This window comes from Seriola dumerili, unplaced genomic scaffold (genome assembly GCF_002260705.1).
Source record: "Seriola dumerili isolate Sdu_G_001 unplaced genomic scaffold, Sdu_1.0 BDQW01000017.1, whole genome shotgun sequence".
NCBI lineage: Eukaryota > Metazoa > Chordata > Actinopteri > Carangiformes > Carangidae > Seriola > Seriola dumerili.
The window spans coordinates 13,261,555-13,283,791 of NW_019174272.1; the positions used below are offsets into that span (position 1 = coordinate 13,261,555).

Below are 22,237 nucleotides of genomic sequence, written 5' to 3' on the forward strand. Positions count from 1 at the left end.
TCGATCCCTGGCTCCTGAAGGCTGAATGTTGAAGTGTCCTTGGGCAAGAGACCGAACCCCACGTTGCCCCTGATGGTGGTTCCACCAGTGTATGCGTATGAGTGTGATGCATGAATGTGTGAGTGAAAGGGTGAATGTGACAAGTATTGTAAACGCTTTGAATGGTCAGTATGACTGGAAAAGCGCTATATAAGTGCAACTATAAAGTTACTGGCTGTGTGTCAGTATGGCTGTTCCTGACATTTTGGGAGGTCTTTGTTGTTGTTGTTTTTTTTTTTTTGTTTTCCAATATTTACAGTTAGTGTAGTTACAAATTTGACCTCTTTGCCCTGCAGAGCCAAACAGGGGCTGTGGATGTTTGCAGATGTTCTACAGATGTTTTTATATGTTAATATATGTTGAAGAGGTTTGGGCTCAGACTGTTTGAAGTTATTGGGTCCATGTACTTGGCTGCCAACAAATTTTTGTTTTGAAATGAGAAAAGCAAAATTGGGCGACCCGTTTCCTAACTCTTGTTTTGATTATAGACAACGGAAAATGACAAAATCATCCGTTGTTAGTTTTTTCTTGATGTTATTATAAATGGAAATCAGCAATTGAAATGCCTGTGTCGAAATCATCATGATTATTTTGGTGCACCCCAGAAGTTGTAAATAGTTTGCCGCTTAGTATGAGTATGAGTATGAGCTGCAGTGATTTTGAGCTATGATTTGGAGACGGACATAAACAAGATGTCTTTGCAGGAATATGTGGGTTTTGTTGAAGAACACAGAATAAATTGGAATGTCTTGTGGCGATATCACAGCTGCGTTATGCACCCAGAGATCAAAAAGTGGCTAATGGTAGCGTGCCGCTAGTGGTGGAGCAGCACATGCCGATCTCTAGTAGTATGCCCCTGGTGTTCCACCGGCGCACGCCGATTCCCAACGGCAGGGTCGTTTTCCATTTTTTCGGATTGGACATATGTGTGATGGTCCGTCATGAATCCAACCTGAACCAACCACTGATGAACTTAACTGTACAGGAGCTGATGATGCTACAGATCACCACACAGTTAGTGACACACACCTCTGTAAGTCTGGGGGTCACATTTGTCACCACCTTTAAATATACTGTAGCTGTAATGAGACCATTATTCCAACTTGGAATTTGTCTGTGCTGTATTTCAGCTAGATTTAGTTTAGTATCAGGTCCAGATGTTTTTTTTGATGGCCAGTTTTGTTTTTCAGCTCGTTTTCAGATCATTTTCTAACCTGTTTTTTTCAGGTTTTGGCATTTTTGTCAAACCAGTGTTTTTTGTCTGTTGATTTTCTTAGTTTCACTTAAGCTTTCTTTGCTGTTCTCTTGAAGACATGCTTTATATTTTGGAAAGCCTAACATATACATTAAATATGTATCCCGTAAACTCTTGTAGTAAAAATTGAATCTCTTCACTGTTGCTTGCCTCATGGTTGTCCATGTTTGTGATTCTATGCGTGCTCTCTCTCTCTGTCTCTCTCTCTCTCTCTCTCTTTTGACACAGTTTGGATGCTCAGTTATGATATGAATCATGATATTATTGACTTTATTTTGTGTAAAATCAATAATGTGGTGAAATAAATATCAGAATAAGGGTAAGAACAACAGTACTTTTATTATTAATAATTACAATAAGCGCTAATATATATACTTACTAATCAGGTCCAGAGGGCAAGGGGTAACTGGCTCAGCCACATCACTGTTCCTGTGAAATGAAAAATTGTTTTTACATTAAACAAATAACATGTTAATGAGGTGAGCATTAGAGCTGCCGTTTCCTCTGGTTTACAGTCTCTGTGCTAAGCTAAGCTAACAGGCTGCTGGACAGGGAAATTTTTCCCGAATTACAAGCTTTTGTTTTAACGATGAGATTCTGATTCTGATTCCTGAAACTGATGCGATGCAGCAGCGTCACATCAGCAGAGATGACTCACTGCTATGTTGGTCTTTTACTACAAAAATGCATCGTCTTGTCTCGACACTACACTGATGTTAGCTTCCTCTGCCTCACAAATGACCTTTGACTGAGCACAGATGCAAAGGTAACATTAACCACATTATAATATACTGCTGGTGATGTCTGTCATGGTCAGTGCTGCTAGAAATGAGACTCCTACTTAACTGAATATTTTACACTCAGGTCGGTGAGGGTTGTTCTAATCTGAGCCTCAGCAACCAGAACACACCCTCATTAGTTAGTTTGGTTTATTATACTTAAATTCTCTTTTTGTGTGTGTGGCAACTGTCAGATAGTTACAACCACAACAGAAAAGACACCACAATTAAAGACAAAGTGCTCCACAGCATCATGTCACCATATCGCCATGTTGGAAATGAGTACAACAAATTCAAGTCTCCTGAAAGCTATAAAGGATCTCAGGGTGCGGGAAGTCCACAGAGACGGTACCCTGTAACTCCGTCCTGATGGTGCCAACTTGTATTCACCACTGAGCAGACAGCCACTGAGAGAGGACGGGTACAGGAAAAATTTTCTGGATTTTTTGCTTTTTCACTGCAATGTCCATGTCAGATATACTCACTTTCAGTGGTTTAGATCAGGATAAGCTGCTGACTACAAAAGTAAGACCCAAGTTGTAATATGTAGAATTATTATTTAAATGCACAGTCTGTAACTTCTGCCTCTAGGCGTCTCTCAATCAAAACAATAAGAAAAGAGGGCATTGGGTGACGTCATGAAATAACATGGGATCATGAGAGTTGTTGTCTTCCCCAACATTACCATAAGCTCCTCCAGGTTTGGATTCCTTCAGAGTAGTGGTTCAGGAAATCAAACAGACTCTGTGATTCCAATTGTTAAAAACACTGGAAAAAAGGTGTAGTGTGTAAGATCTGGCCTGAATTTTAGTCTAAAATGTTCAAAAAATGAACTAACCATCAACAGTATGTGAAGGAGCCACAGTGATAATGTCATGACCAAGACCTCCATCTATTGTATTTCAGAGATATCTACTGAAATTAGCATGCTAACTGACTAGCTGCGTCCCAGGCCGTGTTGTAATACCACTTTTTGACACTAGATGCTGTGTGAGTCAGTGTAGCTAGTCTGCCCTCAGTCCAACGGAGAAGAAGAGCTTCCTCCAGAGCTTGAAGTTACGCTACAGTTCCCGAAAAAAAAAAAAAAAAAAAAGCTCCCGACTAACATCACAGAAACACGGAGATGTCTGAAGCGCCTAGAAAGAGATCTTTATCTCCATCTCGAAGGACAGCTCCAACAAGAAACCACGTTCAACGGCAAAGAAGAGAAGAAAACATGAGTAAATCCTGGTGTTTTTCCTCCCCTGGAGACAGAGATGCGGTTTGATGCCGAGCTGCAACTTTTCTGTTAGACTGGTGAGTAACATCTGATGTTGGTCTGTAGCGAAAAGTATCATTAGTGCAAATGACAAACTGTACCGACAAAAACACTTCAAGTGGCATAAATGTATGATTGATGATGTTGATAGACGTTTAAGTGATTTAGTAGAATTTAGCCTGTTCCTGCAGCTGTTGTCCAGCTAGATGCGTCAGTAACTTTTTTTACAAGTAAAACAAAGAGACTGTTTGATCCAGAACCAGCGGATTCAGGATCCACTGCCTAATACTGTATTTATTTTAGCATATTCATATCTATCCTTACTATTTATTATACACACACAGCAGACCTAACATGTTTGAATATAAAGAACTTGTATGATCTAAACTAATTGTCCTCTCACATGTTTGTCTGTATCAGGACCAGAATTCCAGTCCAGTCCTCCCCAGTGATGGACCAGCACCTGCCTTTTCTTCTGGGTCTGGCCTCATCAACCATCAACAACCACATTACAGTAACACCTCAGAGTATTATCCCTGCACAGAACACATATTGTCTATACTGTGATCTATTGCACATCCTGCTCAGCAGGAGTTTTTTTTTTTCATAGTTTTTTTATAGTTTTATTTTTTTAATATGTGTATCCTGCCCTGTCATTAGCAGCTTATCGACTATCAAACATGGAAAGCGGACAAGATCATGGACCTGTGGATTAAGACTGTGTCACTTAACAGAAAATCAAATGACACCTCTGATACAGTATTACAGCCAAGTGTTTAAGTTTTGAGTTTTAGTTGTAATTTAGCCACCATGACTGAGAGTCTTGGTGTGTTTGGTGACATCCAGCCAGTGTTCTTATGTGTGTGAATATTCTTATGTTACATAAATAGCAACACTTGCTGCCGTGCAGTGTGTGAGCTGCAGAGTTTCCTGATAATCAAAACTCTTTACATGATTGAGGTAACCAGATAGCTGAGTGGTTACTGCGCTTGGGATTGCATACGTTCTGAGAGTCACTAGTTCAATTCCTGACGGGTCAGACTTTTTGCGGCATGTCATTCCCCTACTCTCTGTCCCTACATTTCCTGTCTGCCTTCACTGTCCTATCAAATAAAGCCACAAAAAAAAAAAACTTAGTTGATCTGTGAGTTTAATTTTAGTGGTTAAGTAGTCCTTGGTCTGAAAAAGTTTGAGAAACACTGGTCTAACATTTCCTCGGCTTGTTTCTCTGATAACTTCAGATCCAGACGTCCGACGACTAAAATCCTTCATCTGGTTCAAATACAGAGCTGAAAACCACCAAGGTGTCAAAAGTGTATGTGACTGAAAATTAGATAAAAGTCAATGTTGAGCTTCTGTCAGACAAACACACTGACACATGATCATAGAGGATATGATGTCACTGACAGGCGACCAATGAAATGTTCCCATGATTAAAATCACAGATTTCTCTGGTTTGAGAATTGATGGAAACATTTGTGATGACGTAAGAACTCAACTGAACAACATATAGAACACAGATCTAGTTGTTTTTAGATGTTTGCTTGTGGAAAAGTTACAGAGTGTAACTTTAAGGTTGATACTGACATGATCTCCCTTCTTTACAGTGATAAACATTCAGCCCCATCTGTTCCTCTCCATGTGTCTCTCACTGGAAGGCGACTGTCAGTACACCATCAGGTCTGGCAGAGGTAGAGCCTGAGGCTGTGCATGTGTAACTGCATTACAGGTGTACATGTGGCTGAGATCAGCAGCGTGACGCGATCAGAGCAGAATCAGTTTCAGGTCAACTGTGGTGGGAAAGTTTCTGTGTCCGTGCACAGTGATGTAAATGTTGGCACTGATTTAACCTGTGGAGAATTCCTCAGGTAATTACTTAATGAAAGAAAACTAAATAAAGGCAACATCAAGGCCACATACTGTAAGTAAAACTGCATCATCACCAACTTTAATAAGAAGAGTTCAGACTAGGAGCCACGTATTCATATCAGAACTGCCATATATTCATATGACCACAGCTGTTTCTATACAACTGAACAGCTGGATCAGATTTTCTATTAACACAATGAGGAAATGTTCAATTTTGTATTTGTGAAGTAGAAAACACATAGGTACTGAATGTATCTGTAAAATGTTCACAAACCATGTGTTTGTTTTCCACCTAAATATCTGATCTGGAGATTGTGCTGTCATGGCTCTCAAGTTCACAACCTGTTTAATTACATTTTAACCTAAACATCCATCTTTACTAACCTGAACCAAAGAGCTGTTGTTGTCTGAACCACAGACGGGACTCTGGATGTGAACCTGGTCTCTGGTGGGACAGACCTGCACCTTGTAAACTGCGATCCGCCTCATCCACCTCCCGGTGCCTCCGAACACGACGCCTCCTTGAATCACATTTCATGTGATTGATCATAGTGTATTCCAGCTGCTACCCACAGCCACCTGCATCTGCTCTTATATCAGTAATAAGGTGTTATAATGTACAGAAATACAGACAAGAAGGAGGCAAATAACACGTGTCATCCACAGGTTCATTAGCTTTTAAATCAGGGTGGATCATCACGCTCACAACTTACCACGTGGCCATGGTTACACCCATGCAAGAGTGCAGGGAGTTAATTAATGACAAATGGTATTTTCAGAGACTGATTGTTCCGTGTTGATGGTCTTATAACTCAGACCATGTTGTCAAGCTCATCTGGAATTAACAGTTTTTGAATTCCAGATGTGGCCTCTCCTGCTCAGTCCAGGATCTCTCTGCCTCTGGACTCCCACCCTGATGAGGCAAAGGGATAGATGGAGGAATAGAATAATTTTAATGATAGTCCACTAAACCTTAGGCATACGTATAATAATGTGTACGGATGTATGTGTGAAGTGACACTGGACTTAACTTTTCTCTCTCTCTCTCTCAGTCATTTTCTCGGCACCTCGTGCTTTGCTTGTAAAAAAAAAAATCCCTCATCAGTTTGCTACAGATTTTTGTACCATTAACCACTCAATATTACAACATGTAACAGCCACAGGAGGGAAAATGAAGCACCTCTCTCATGATTGGTCCATTTCTGATGTTAATCCTCCTGAGACATGCACTCCCATCCTGAGTCTGTATGAAGTCTTTGTGTTTGGCGAGAACTCCCCTTGGGCTCCTGCATAGTTGTAAGGCAATGACTTGCTCTTACTGTATGACCACAAATGTCTTCAGGCTCAGACTGAAAGACAGCAACATGTTACCAAGGACAATGCTGTTCATACAAACAGGAACCTCATCAGTCAGCTCATCCAGCAGTCGTTCAGTCACTCAGTAATCAGTCGTATCTGCGTGTGTGCAAGACACATTCATTTTAAACGTACTCCCTCCTCTTTATCCTGTTCACCTCTCTGACAGACGGATCCAACAACCTTTTTTGTAGAGTAATGGCATTACAAATTTTGCACAACAGCCCCCTAGTTGCATGTGCTCTAGCTTTTCAAGTTTATGGCCAACACAGGGCACTTGAAATACACTGTGGGCACTCAGTAAGTGCACCATTTGCTCCTCCATTCCTGAGTTAATTTGTAACTAGCATCAGTGCCCTAGCAAAAAGGAAAATCCAGAAGTTTTAAAATGTTGCTGGCTGCAAGCGCTGCCCCATGGAATGGCTTGCAGAGCATACACAGGGCCAGTAGTGTGTGTAGAGCCCAGTGTAATTAAAGGGTGCTATAGTGCTGGCAGGACTGAGGTGAAGTTTGTCCCACTGACTCGAGGGATATTTCAGGAGGTGTGTTTAAGTGACAGAGTTGTGAGGAATGTTCCAGCAAGACTCTGAATCTTCCTTATTAACAGGGACGCTGGGGTTACTGTGTTTTCAGTTGCAACTCCTGTTTGTGTAGCTGCTTGTTTGTTGGTTTATTTATTTTCAATCACACCGAAGGAAAAATTCTTATCAAGCCAGTGAAAGGAAATTTAAACAGAAAAATGATTACTGATATTTTGTGGCTCACTCACTGTGTGACTCTCAGTGAATGTGTAGTTTATGACAAACAGAGAATAGCTTCAGCCCTGCAGGATTTCCATCACTGTTAACACAGTTAGCTTTGTGTCACTGTGTTGTTCACTCTCCCTGTTTGGAAGCACATGGATAAATAAGGGGGGGGGGATTCTCCCTGTCTGTCACTGATTCATTTCTACAATACCCATGAATAAGATGAGCAGGACACACTTCTCTTGTCTAGTCTTTTTGTTTAAGAGAGATTGCATCAAAGTGAAATGGAGCTGTGTGCGAATTGCAGCAGTGGACAGAGAGCAGTTTTCATGAGTCTGTGATGGATCATATTTATTTTGTTATATTTTATTTTATTATTATTATTATTATTTTAGAGTTTTCTGACCAAGAGCGACTTTATTTCATCCAGTCTTGATATTGCAGTAGCTAATGTGGAAATGCTAAAATCCCCATTGGAGAATATCCAGAGTATTGGAGTGAACTGTGGCTTTCTTTTGTGAACAGTATTAATAATTTGAAGATAATTTGAAGTGAAATCATTATCTAGGCAAAAAGCGTCCAAGACCTCCAGGCGCCCTGGAAGCTCTGGGCTTACTTTGTCAGTGTCAAATGTTGTTAATTGAAATTTTCTTTGGGAATATGCTTCGTTAAAGCACAATATCTAATGACTGTGGTTAATGATTGGATTTACTTTCCTAACAGTAACATACATGGACCTTCAGGTGGGTCCTGCTTTGTTGCTTTATCTTGGGACCCTGTCTTGAAGACAGTCCCTGTGTCAAGATGTAGTTTAATAGCCTTACCTGTATAGCAAATACTACACTCATTTATTTCATTTTATATTTTTGGTAAATATTGCTACACTGATGACACTCAGCTATACCTCCCATTCGAACCTGTAATGATAATGTTATTAATAATTCAGTTAGCTCTCTCCTTCACTGCCTTGACAGGGTGTGAAATATTGGATGGCAAATAACTGTCTTCAGTGAAACGATAGTAACACTGAAGTGGTCTTGTTTGGTCCCCCTGACTCCACCAGGGGTGTAACACATCTCTTAGGCCCCTCACCTCCATGCTCAGGGTAAAAATCTTGGTGTCATCTTCGATTCAGGTCTAAAATTCGACAAACAAATAAACACCATTGTGATAGGTTGCTATTTGCAGCTAAGAAACATCACCAAACTCAAACCATTCCTCTCTTTCAATGATCTGACGGTTGTCATAAACGCCTTCATTTCCTCCCGGCTGGAAGACTGCAATGCCCTCTATTTGGGCGTTACCCAGTCCACCTTGTCTCAACTACAGCACTAACCCATACTTGCATCCCTGCACTGGTTACCAGTCAAATACTGTATTGAGTTTAAGGTTCTTTTATTTGTTTTCAAACGTGTTATGTGTAAGATCGTGCTACTTGCTCCACCTCCATAGGGGGCAGCATTTCACCTCTTCGCCCCTGTTCAGTTAATCATGTTGCTGAAATTGTTGATAGCACTTAAACTAATTATGAATACTTGTAAGTTTTAATTTACCTATAAAAATATGAAGACAAGGGGATACTGCATGACACATGGGTGTCAGGCTACAGCAGCATGAGGAAGGGATGATGACATCATCACAAAGGCAGAATCAGAAAATTAGATTTATTACCAGGTAGGTTTTTACTTACAAGGTATTTGGCTTGGTGTTTCCAATAAACATATTAACATGAAATAACAATAAAAAGGTAAAATACTGAAACATTCAAAAAGATAAATATATGTAGATACACATTAAAAAATTAAAACAATGAAAAAGATACTACACAAAAATACTATAACTATGTATTAAAGTGTTTTAGAAAGACAAAACTCCTGCTGAGCAGGATGTGCAAAAGATCACAGTATAGACAATATGTGTTCTGTGCAGGGATAATACTCTGAGGTGTTACTGTAATGTGGTTGTTGATGGTTGATGAGGCCAGACCCAGAAGAAAAGGCAGGTGCTGGTCCATCACTGGGGAGGACTGGACTGGAATTCTGGTCCTGATACAGACAAACATGTGAGAGGACAATTAGTTTAGATCATACAAGTTCTTTATATTCATGTTAGGTCTGTTGTGTGTGTATGATAAATAGTGAGGATAGATATGAATATGCTAAAATGAATACAGTATGAATATTGACATGAATATGCCGAGATATACACAATGTGAACACTAGTAACAGTATGAATATTATGAAATGTAAATGCAAAGAAACGAAGAGTAAACAACTAGATGTATGATAAGAATTCACTGTTATATAGTGTGTATATAACCAATAAACAATACAGAGTGGTACTGATATGGATATACTGTGAAATACATAACAAATATAGGCAGTTGTATAATATTCATTATTATGAATCAGCAGTATGAACATGTATACACTGTGGCTCTGACATAATCACAGTGGGATAGACAAGTGGTGCAGAGTGGAGCAGGGGGACAGCTGAGGGGAAGAAGCAGAGGATCAGATCAGTCTCTTTGTCTGACTTGTAAAGGTGAATGAGTTTTACCCACCTAGACCCTCCACACTGTGTCTGTTCACTCTCTGCCATTGGTGTTGGTGGAACAGGTGGAGGCGGTGTCTGTACAGGCTCAGGTCCTGATAAAGACTGAGGTATGCTGAAATCTCCTCAGAAATGCTGCCTGATCTCGTAACAGTAATGTAAAGCTGTTAAAACATGGTGAACCAATCGATGTGTATACACTCAGTCTACTGGATCCATACAATCTCAACGTACAGTCATCAGTTATAAAATAAGCCTAAAGTTAGTGACACAACTAGCTGGCCAACAGTCGGCAGAAAAAAGGCCCAATTCTACTGAACCGCTAAAACATCTGTCAACATCATCAATATCATACATTTATGCAACTTGAAAGGTTTGTCAGTACGACTTGTATACTTTTGCTAAAGAGCCAACATTAGATGTTACTCACCAGTCTAAAAGAAAAGTTGCAAGTTCGGCATCAAACCGCATCTCTTTACTCAAGAGCTGTCTCCAGCGATGGGAAGCCAAACCGAGATTTACTCATGTTTTCTTCTTTTCTTTGCCGTTGAACATGGATTCTTGTCGGGAACGGTCCTTTGGGATGGAGATAAAGATCGCTTTCTAGGAGCTTCAATCATCTCTTTGTTTCTGTGATGCTAGTCAGGAGCTGTAACTTCAAGCTAGACGTTATGCTGACTCAAACAGCATCTAGTGTCACAAAGTGGTATTGCAACACGGGACAGGTCGGGGCTAGCTGGTTAGCATGCTAATTTCAGTAGATGTCTCAGAAATTCAATAGATGGAGGTCTCGGTCATGACATCATTACTGTGGCTCCTTCACACACTGTTGATAATGTTAGTTCATTTTTTGAACATTTTAAACTAAAATTCTGGCCAGATCTTACACATGGCCCCTTTGAGGCGTTTCACATTCTAGCACCTGAGTACAGCTCCTCCGCCCCCTTTCCATCCCAGATCCCTCAGATCTTCTGACCATCTGCTCCTGGATGTCCCTTGGGCGAGGCTAGGGGAAAAGGTGATAAGAATTTTGTGGTAGTTCCCACAAAACAGTTCTTTTAATTAAGTGTTCCCCCTCCATGGACATATCTAAGACTAATCTTAAAATCCACGTGTTTTCTTTGGCTTTTGAGTGTCCCGAAGATTTTATCTTTCACTTTTATCGCCTGTGTTTTTATTTCAAACTCTTCCCTGTCAGTCTCAGACTATGGGATAGTTAAGACTTATTATGTTGTGTGGTTTTCGCTGTATATTATTGTATACCATCCGGTCAACTCTGGTTGTTTTAAATGTGCTCTATAAATAAACTTGATTTTTATGGCTTTGAACATGCCCACAAGACAGAATAAAGATTAATGTATAATTAGGCTTGGGTGATATCCAAAATTCAATTTAATATAAAATTTAATATCTTAATACAGTCCAGCCATAATATATAGTATTATCCAGCCCATAATATATAATATTGTCACTATTAATTATCATCAATTACGATATAATTATATTGTTTTGTTGTTGTTGTTTGTTTTTATGTTTCAGACAAAATAAAAATGAATGTATATTTAGGCTTGGGTGATAAACAAAATTTGATTTGATTTCAAAATGTAATATCTTGATACAGTCCAGCCATAATATATAGTATTATCACTAATAATTGTTATCAATCATAGTATAATTATTTTGTTTTAATGTTTGAGTTGTTTAATATGTAATTATATTATTGTATTATATGTTTCAGGTATTTTTTTATAATATATAATTATATTATTGTATTTCTTTATAATATACTGTATATTAAACCCCATTTAAACATAATTAACACTGCAGGTGTGGACTGGAAATGAAATGTTTACTGTGATCTTTGGTAATTTAACTCACCAGTGTTTTAACCACTCAGTCAGACATGAAACATGATATTGTTCAGTGTGACTTACACTACTGATGTCCATTGCAGATAAACATCCATAAATCTGCTTAGAAATTCTATTAAAAAAAAAGAGTGCAGAACATCTTTCAGAATCCTCCTGTTTTACACTTTTCTTCAGTACCACAGTGATACTTGTCTGTACATCCATGGTTACACTGAAAACATGTTACAAAATAAGAACAGAATTTGTTTTTATTAGGTCCCTTCAAGTAATCGACAACATGTCTTATGTTCTGCTAATTTTCTCTTCATGATAAAACCTGTTTGCTGTGGAATTAATGATATCAATAATTACTGTAAGTGTTCAGTGGTCAGATTGTGGTTCTGTTGGATTTATATAAATTTTCCATCATCAATGAGTAGCTTATTGATCATTATCCCACAGTTATTTGAAAGTCTTTTCTCAAAAGTAGCGTAACGTTCTGAAACGTCAGGAATGAACTGATGAACATTATGAAAACTTTCCCTCAATGACCTCATGAACATTGTCTTTATTAAGACTTGTACTCTATGGTATTCATGCACACTCTGACTGTAACATTTATCTCTGTTGTTTGCCTGCAGTGGTGATCATGTGCATGGGAGCAGACAAGATACGAGAGATCATGCTGGCTGCTCACAGACGACGGCTGACCAACGGCAGCTACATGTTCTTTAATGTTGAACTCTTTAACGCCTCTTCTTATGGTAAAGTTAACGTCACATACTAATGATGAAAACAAACATTTTCCGCAGTGTTAATGGATGCATAAGCTTCAAATGATCTACAGTGCAGTCCATAAATATTTGGACACTGACACAGTGACAGTGACAGTACTCTGTGAGAATGTGAAAATGACAAACTGTGACCTGTGCCGTCTGTGACATTAGATTTGAAATGTAATAATGACTGAATCTGAAGTGTTCACTTTCTGATATTGGGTAAAAATATTGGAACTGTAGTCATGTCATTTTGTTTAAGTTAAAAGCTCTTTCTCTCAGGACACAGGTGGAGACAAGACTCCAAGTAAAAATGATAAAAAATAAAGTGAAAATATGGCTCTTCCTCTGCTAGAAGCAGAACTAGGCAAAATGTTCTTGGGCCCACTTACCCCGCAACCTGTGGCTGTGGATACGGCCATCACAGGCCTTGAACATGACACTGAATGTAATTTGTGTGCTAGAGAATCGTAATGAATGTAATTACAAGGTAAACTGGGCAGGAATTTGTCTTCTTTAAACAGCTTCCTCTGGGTTTGTGAAATGTTTTTCTTTTCCTTTGTCATTGTGTTTTATTACATTTTCTTTTCATTTCCTCCCAGAGGCCTCTGTTCTGTGAACACTGCACTACAGCCACTTACTTAGCACAGCACTTTAGTGTCAGTTTGTCTGAAACTGATTCTGATCAAACAATAATCTTTGTCAGTTACATTTACACCCTGCTCTGTCACTCTTCAATTACCCTCCAGGTAACGGCTCCTGGAGGAGAGGAGATAAATATGACAGTGATGCGAGGCAGGCCTATGCTTCTCTGAACACGGTGACGCTGCTCCGGACAGTCAAGCCCGAGTTTGAAAACTTCTCCATGGAAATGAAAAAGTCCACCGAAGAAACCGGACTTCATGACTGCAGAGACTGTGGGAGTGTACGTATGTGTGTGTGTCTGTCTCGCACTGAAACAAACTGATGCTGTTGAGTCAGGTGGTATTGGTCTGTTTTTATAATTGCCAAATCAAAGAGCACATTTATATACGTATACCAGCCACTCTGTGATTTGCCAACGATAAAAAAAAAAAGACTAATAACACTGAAATGTGCAAGCTTCCAAAAGTTGTTATTAATATGATATTTTAATTACAAATAAACAGTTAATCGAAATATTATCAAGATCGCAATACGGCCAACTGCAATATCCAAATCACAGGAGCTTTTTTTGATGAAGGTAAAATGTGTCACAACAACAGACCATAAATAAAGCGTTGTGGTGCTACAGAGACGCCCCGGCCTAAAAATCATATTCTCCAGATGAGAACATGATTGTTTGGTACAAGACCCAACAAAGATCACATCATCATCATTTGTATTTATTTATTTTTTCTGTGAAATTCACACTGAAATCATATCACAGTATCTGTCAAAAATAATCACAGTGTAATTTTTTTTGCACATCAGTCAGCCCTAATTTTAATATATACAGAAAAAAAGTGACAGCTCCACCTCCAATCAGGAATCACAGGATACAAAATAACAGCACTGCCAATTTACTATGTACAGAGGAAACAGTGTTGACTTCCTTGTTTAAACCATGAGGCGACAGCGTTTCATGTGTAAATCCAAAATGTTACAGCACCTCATACACATGTTCCACAGCTGCAGTGTAGGCTTCACTGTAGCTGACCTGCCCCTCCTCAGAGATGTAACTGCATGTTGGAGCTGCAGAGATAAAACATGGGGAGAGCTGTGATTGGTCAGAGTGGGCTGCGTGTGAACATTTGGCCTGATGACAGTGCTGAAGAAAAAGTGTGGTGATTATTAGGATTCATCCTCTGGGGATCATAAATGTCGGATGTAGATGTGTTTCATTTGATAAGTACATTTTCTAATCTGATGAAGGTGCAGGATGAAAGGTCAGTGGATCACCACAATCAGTAGGCCTGATCCTCTGGTTGCCATGAATGTCATGAAGTTGTTGAGATATTTCAGTCTGGCATTGCTATCCATGTAGCCACACTGCTAGCATGGCTAAAAAGGGGGTTAGGGTCATAGAGATGCCATGGGAGGGTGTGAGGGAGGAAATGGTGGGAGGAAATGAATTCCCCAGAGGATACATGTCTGCAGGTCTGGGCAATACACACACCTTTTATATCTCAACAGTGCACTGTGCAGGTCCCTCTTCTAAATCTATGATACCCAGAAAATAAATGCTGTTTTCTGGCTTTAGGGCAAGACAAAGATTCCCTGAACTGTTCCTCTCTCCAAAGCAGCCGGTCCTTTTCCCCAGTAACTACATCAGTGTCTCTGTATTAAAGGTGTCCTTCCTCTGTGACCTCTTTAGGTTTGTGTTGACAATATTCCCTTCGCCGTGGCAGTTGTGAGTCACCTCAGTCAGCTCAGTCGACACTGTTCTGGTTTGGAGGGGCTCAACAAACCTCTGTCAAGAACTGTTAAGAACAGATGATTTCTGGTTGTTTTTTTTTTTTGTTTTTTTTAAATATGACAAACCTTTGTTGCCTCTAGCTTTTAAAAAGTCACTATGGCTGATCTCATAGCAGAGCTGCTGTCATTAAGCTGTGTTTGTGTTCATTTTATCGGATAATGTCATCATCGTTTAAATGTATTAATGAAACCATCAGGTTTGTTCATTTGGCTGCATTAAGACACAGTTTGGGTGATTCACAAAGAGCTTTTCTCCTTCTCCATCCATTCATCCATCCATATGCACTCATGGTCACATGGTGGCTGGAGGCAGCTGACATTGGGCGAGAGGCAGCGTACATCCTGGGCAGGCCACCAATCACAGGCCTGCTGTTCTCCTGCTCTCTCCCTCTCATTAATTACATACAAGAGAAACACGTTCTGCTGCGTCAGAAACAAATAAAATGCATCAACAACTAACAATTCAGTTGCCAATAAAGACCGTCATCGATCAACATTCACAAGTGAACGTTTAAGAGATGTGAGCTTTAATATGAGCTCTAATAATTCAAATAATAACATTGAAATAATCATAGCCTGGCAAAGTCCAAACCTTCCCAGGTGACTGTTCCAGGCAGCTCCGTGCTGATTGCGACACAGGACTCGGACATACTGGATGGTGATGATGCTTTGACATTGAGCCAGTCTTCACATCAAGGTGCACGACTGCCAAACTCTGAAATGTTGTGTGTGTTACCTTCTGTTATCCCACTTGTCCGCTGAGCAAAGAATGACATAACTGAGTCGATAGATTGTTTCCCATGTCTTTTCGGTGGCGTTCATACTCATACTCGTACTTGTCCCACGGTCCTTGAGCATGACATTGATGTTGAAAAGGCCAAGATCGTTTCATAACTGACTTTCACAAAGTAAATGCTGTTACAGTCCCCGATCCCTATCCTCTGCTGCGGTTGGATGACTGCATCGATAACTTGGGTGCAGCCAGATACGTCAGCAAGTTGTACCGCCGCTAACTGACCGCACCTGCAAAATTTCTGCCTTCTTTACAACAGACCAACAGCCCTTTGAGCAGCACACAGGCGTTCTCGAGTCACTGTGAGTGACATGTTTTTAGGAGACGTGTGTCTGAGCTGGTGGAGCGTACTACATCAGTGGCAATTTCCACAGCAACCTCCGCCTTATCATCCACCTCAGCTTCCTCTGCAAAACCTTGCATCAACACAGTATCAGACAAAAAACTAATTTAGTCTTGGAGGGGCCAAGAAAATTAGGTGGGTAAGCCCTGCCCTGTTGACCCCCACCAACAATGCCAGGCCAGGTGTGTGTTCCTGTATTTAAGTCATCACTTTTCCAGAGCAACCTCTGAAGACATTGTTACTGTGCATCAGTGTCAGCTGCAGTACAATCACCTTCTCCTTATAACTTCATTCTCCATTTCAGGTCAACATGTTTGTTGAGGGGTTCCACGATGCCATGATGCTGTACTCCATCGCCTTGCATGAAGCCATGAAGAGCGGGTACAGTAAGAAGAATGGAACGGCGATCACCTCACGCATGTGGAACAGAACATTTGAAGGTAAAAACGATGCAGGCCAAAGCTTATAAGAGTTACTCCTAAGAAGACAGCGGCATGTTTGCTGCATCAAGCTTCCGGTTTTCCTTTAAAGCCGTCTTTAGCCGTTTATTCTGCTGATGTGTATTCGTAGGATAAAACATCGATGCAGCCAGTGTCGTGATTGAAAAGTTTAATACCTACTGAGATATGGATCAGATATGAAGAACCATACTGCTGTCACTCAGTTTAAAATAGAAGTTCCTGTTGCGCATGCGCCTTTAAAACAAGAACTCACTGTTGTGCTGTTCTGCTTCCTGTTGATCGAAATATATAAGACTTTATTTTTAATTAACAAGTTACTGATGAACATGAATATAACATTTCCCTAATTACACTAAAAGCAACGGAGAAGAAACAGACAAGACTGGACTCACTGGAGAAGCTTTCCATGTGTTTGAATGTTCAGTGAAGTTAAATAAAAAGCAGCAAAATAAAAGAAACAGTATAGACTATAAAGCTTTATACTGTAAAAGATAGAGCTCTTGGTTGCACTTTAAGGTTAATAAGTTGACCGTCATTGGAGGGGGGTTAAGTCACCAGCAGCATGAGTCAAACTGAGACAGGCTAGTTTACACTGCTGCACGTTTTCCCTGCAACGTACTAAAATGGTTTCATCTCGTCGTGAATCTTTAGTGTAAACTGGCTTTAACAGCTACAGTCATTCTGAGCAACCACAACGCATTTGGCTAACAGTCCTATAACTGTGGCAGTGTTGAGGCTGCTAACTTTAACCTTCCTCTCCTCTCCTCTGCTTTTGACTAACCCCCTCTCTATGGCAGCTTTTATGCCTTTAGGTTTATAGAAGTGAAATAAATGGCGGAGCTTTCCTGCACTGTGTTTGTTGAACTGTTACAGGCAGAACTGCCCTGTCCAGTAATTGCGGCAATGTGGCCAGTGCCCTGCGTTTATGCGATTAAAACTGACGTCAAAAGCGAAACAAGAATCAAACTATGAAAATGCACATGGACCTACATATTATCATAAATATAAAACTGAAAGGCAACTACTTGCATCACATCCCAGATAATCCAGGCATGGAGCACCTCCGTGAAAATCCCAACCATCGCTCTGACCCCCGACCCCCGACCCAACCGGTCCGATTCTAACTGGATCCTTTTGAAAATAGCGGGTATCGTCCCTTGTCTTAAAAGCGCATGCGCAAATTCAGACACGCTATACTTTAAGATTAAAATTTACTTTGTTATTTTAGGTTTATGTGCAATGACTATAAAACATTTAAATGTAATGAGTAAATCCATAATAAAACGTACTCTTCCCACAGAGTTCATTTATTATATAAATAAAATGTATTAAAATTTTTACTTAATAAATTCTCGTTCTCACTGAATCTTAATATTACGTTGTAAAAACTATGATGGTTAATCTCGTACATTTTACTCGTTTGTCAGTGTCTGAACGAGACATAGCACTGGCGTAAGAGTAAGACCAGGGATTTCATTGTTTGCTGCTAGTGAAGACAACAAGGTCATCAACACTAATTAATTACAATTACAATTCATTATCCGTGTTCCATTCACCACTGGTAGTCAAGTCTGAAAAGGGTCACATGACAGAAGCATGATGAATCAGGGAAGGATCCATCTTAACTGATCATGAGGCAATCAGGAAGTGAACATGGGTGTCTATGTCATCAGCCATTTCTCAATACAGAGTTTGCCAAATTTGGACCCCTGTACTTGGGAGTTTGAACTTCACAGGTTCAACTCAGAAGTCCAGGCTGCCGAGGACAGGGAGACGCAATTGGAACAGCAGTGTTCTTCCTAATATTAGCAGCTTAGCTCGGCACAGGTTACACTTCAACACACCTGTACCTGACTGTACTGTGACACATTAATCTAAACACAAATCACCACAAACAGATGGAAAAACGCAGAGTGTTGTAAAATAGACATTTCATATCCCATCTGTAATGTATATTAAAAATCTAATGAAATTTGATATGAAGCACACTGCATCTGTTCATTTCTTTAATTTATTTTCATTGAGATGTGGTGGTATATTTGTACACAGAAGCTCACAGAGGCAGCGCTGTTGTTAAACTGTTAAAACAAATCACATATTTTCAGCTTCATCTGCATCGAGGGCTGCAGAGATAACGCTTTTTCTACCAGGACGAGATGCCGGTATTGTTTGTTGATCTCACCCGGTAGGACGGTCCTCACATCTCCGAAAACGCCTGAGCAAATTCCCAAACAGGCGTTACTTGGATAAACTGACACATATTTGAAGTTAAAACTTAATGAATGATACAATAACAGACTTAGGGTGAAAACTGTTTCGCCTTTGAGCCTGACTCAGAATCTCTGCCTCTGTCGCTATTTGGTGCGAAATGCATTCTGGGATACTTAGCTGTCCCAAGTCCACACAAGTCCCGTACTGATGCATCCTTGATAAAAATGGGCGGAGGGGGAGAACACGTCCTGATATTTGATCTGTGCTTGGGTAGATGTTGACTTTGAATTGGAGCAGTACTTGGGCTGAGACTGATGACGTTTCACAAGAACACAAATACAGAGAAGAACGCAGATTGAGAAACGGCAAAAGTCTAATCTGTTTCTGTTCATCCAAACTAAAACACAACCCTGGAGTTTTCCAACTAAAACTGGGTCAAGAGTGTTTCCAAAAGTCTCGCTGTATAATAATAAAGACTGTGGCCTTTGTAAAGGTTGGTTTCATGGCTGGACAGATGCATTAGATTTTACAGGCATACTCGGTAAACCACTACTTCTTTATGTGTGAAACTAATTACAACAAAGCTCAATTTTAAACTCAGCCTGTAATCTGACAGTTGTTTCACTTTTGAGACAATAAGTTAGAAGAATAAGGAAGAAAAATCAACGTAATTAAAAAAGAAAAATTTTATTTAAAATGTAAAAAAATAAGATTAGTAACTCCCATATTTATATCAACATAACAAAACGCTCCATTCAGTTAAAAATACAAATATTCTTGCCGCTCTCGGTTTAAAATAAGAGCCTCCACTGAATGAATATAGACATAAAGCACACCTGCAGGGCTATACTGTGTGAAAAGTGTCTCCTTCAGTTCATTAAATCCCTGCAGCACCTGAAGGCAGCAGGACTGATGTAGTTAAATCCACAGCCTCTGTTCACTGTTTACCTTCATTAAATCACCTGACAACGACACCAGGCTGTGGTGCAACCACACACACCTCTGCACCCATGAGACGAGTCAGCAGCAAAGCTCAGGTCAGGGTTTTTGATACCCACACCCAGCTGACCCACAAACCGCTGACTTTTAGCTCTGTCTCTCTTTCTCTCTCCCTCTCTGGTTCGTGGTCAGAATCAGCTGTTACAAAATTTATATAGCACATGATTCACCTTTTATTTATTATTATTCCTATTAATAAAAATATAAATCATAAGAATAAGAAAAAAGAAGAAAAGAAGCTGCTGTGCATCTTTCAGCACCACAGAGCTAGAGAGAGAGAGAGAGAGAAAGAGAGAGAGAGAGAGTAGGAAGAGTGGACTAGTAATAACAGTTTAGCCTATAGAAGGCAAAGTTTCCTTAAATTATTTTGAACTTTGCTTATAACTAATCTAGCTTACCTGAATGTACTGACCCTCAGGTCGACCCATGAATCACTACTGGTTATAGCTGGATATCCTCTACGTTATTGGGAGTGTAGCTGAATGATGTTCTAATTGTTTTCATGATGGCGGACAGGAATCGCAGGCCAGGTGTCCATGGATGATAACGGGGACAGGAACGGAGATTTCTCTTTGATGTCCATGACCAATGTTGAGGAGGGAACCTATGAGGTAAGAGGAATCAAAAGTCCATGTACCGCCCCCGAGGTGCTGACATCCTCATCTGAATGATAACATGTTACATTAATCCACAGGTGGTGGCCAACTACTTTGGAGTAAATGGAACTTTCCAGCTGCTGCCAGCCTTTAACACCGACCACTTCACTCTCAAAGGAAGACATAAAGCACACGCTGAGACGCCAGACAAATCATGTAAGTGTTCACTACTGTTCAGCTATCTACACCTACAGTACGTTAAGTGGGATGACTCCATGTTTTAACCAGTAACTGTTCTAAACAGGTGGGCTGGGAGTGTCAGCTCTGACTGGAGTCATAGTGGGAGCTGTTCTGGGAACTGCGATGCTTATAGCGTTCTACTTTTTCAGGTAACTATAGGGGATGTTTATCATCTCTTTTATACTTATACTGTCATGTTCAAGTACTGTCACTGAAACACATCCACCTCCCCTCCAACTCACTGGCTGAGAGACTGTGTATTATGTCTCCAGTCAGGCATCATGTTTTCAGGTTGTCCATCTCATTCTCATGAACATGAAATCTCAGTAACACCTTGAGGGAACTTCTTCAGATTTGGCACAAACATTCACTGGGACTCAAGGATGAACTGATTAGAATTTGGTGGTCAAAGGTCAAGGTCACTGTGACCTCGCAAAACAAGTTTTTGGCCGTAACTCACAAATCTATACGCAAATAATGACACAATTTAACTCAAATGTCTATAAGGATAAAATATAGTGATGACATTTTATATCCAAAAGGTCAAAGGTCATATCACTGTGATATCATAATATTCTGCAAAAACAAACACAGATTGTGACCATATTTCCTCAAGCTTGTCTGATTGGTGGAGGCATCCAACCACGAAGAGGCGATTCTAGTCAAGGCCTTGACTCAGGTCTTTTGGTTTTAATCACCAACCTCACAGCTGAGAAAGTCAGACAGTCACACAGGCTGGAAACAGGCCTTCAGTTGAACCAAACTGCCTGAACCTTTCATTTCAAAATGATAGAAAAAGTGAGCACGACCAAATGTCATATAGTTTTGTATTGCATTGAAAAAACTGTGCACACAGTAATTTTCATGTAAGTGCAGAACATGTACTGTCGGTTGAAGCTGAAAAAGAGAAGCACAGTTTAGATAATACTTTAAATTTTCCCACCAAATCAATAATAACACTCACCAACAGCTGTCTCCAGAGGTGGAAAGAAACACCAATGTTTACTCTTGTCTCTATCACGTATTTTCTTCTACTGAGTTTAGCATGGTAACCAGCTAGCCTCGGTCTGTCTCATCACTTTCTGAAAGCAACTCACTGTAGCCTCCAATCAAGTGGCGTAGTCTTCTGGAATTAATTGGTTGCTTTTGGTGCAGTTCTCACCTGGGAAGTGATTCACCTGGCAGCCTAAAGATGCTCTTTAATTTAATAGTTATATCATATATCATCACCAATTAACATTTTACCTTTCCCCATTTTAACTGACTTACTTTGTAATGACTTTTCAGTAACAGATATTAGTGACCGTTCACCTGCTGATATGCTGCAGTCAGTGTAGTGTCTCATCTCCATTTCTGTTACTGCTAGAGTTTATTGCTGCTCTGTCTAAACACAGTTAATGTTGTTTTCTTCATCACAGTGTCTAACTACCTGCTGTACATTTAAATTCACACTAGTTCTGCTCCAGCTGCTTCATCAATTCATCAGTTGTTTACATGCTATTCAGATCTGCTAGTTACTTTAGCTTAGCAGTTAGCACTGGCTTCTCTCTCTCTCTCTCTCTCTCTCTCTCTCTCTCTCTCTCTCTCTCTCTCTCTCAGTGTGTGTTGAATCAACAGATGAACTTGATCATCAGAGTGTGGTGTTGTAACTTCAGTGTAGAGGATTGTGATGTCTGC

The 22,237-nt window shown here is 40.0% G+C and overlaps 1 protein-coding gene across 1 annotated transcript in view; it reads left to right on the top strand.

Moving 5' to 3' along the window:
- npr3 (natriuretic peptide receptor 3) overlaps positions 1–22,237 on the top strand; it is a 37,274-nt gene that overhangs the window by 14,338 nt on the left and 699 nt on the right. Inside the window, exons 2-7 of the mRNA XM_022757198.1 lie at positions 12,347–12,469; positions 13,231–13,406; positions 16,358–16,493; positions 20,241–20,335; positions 20,419–20,536; positions 20,625–20,709. Of these exons, the coding sequence (XP_022612919.1) occupies positions 12,347–12,469; positions 13,231–13,406; positions 16,358–16,493; positions 20,241–20,335; positions 20,419–20,536; positions 20,625–20,709 (733 nt within the window). The remainder of the gene's footprint in view (positions 1–12,346; positions 12,470–13,230; positions 13,407–16,357; positions 16,494–20,240; positions 20,336–20,418; positions 20,537–20,624; positions 20,710–22,237) is intronic.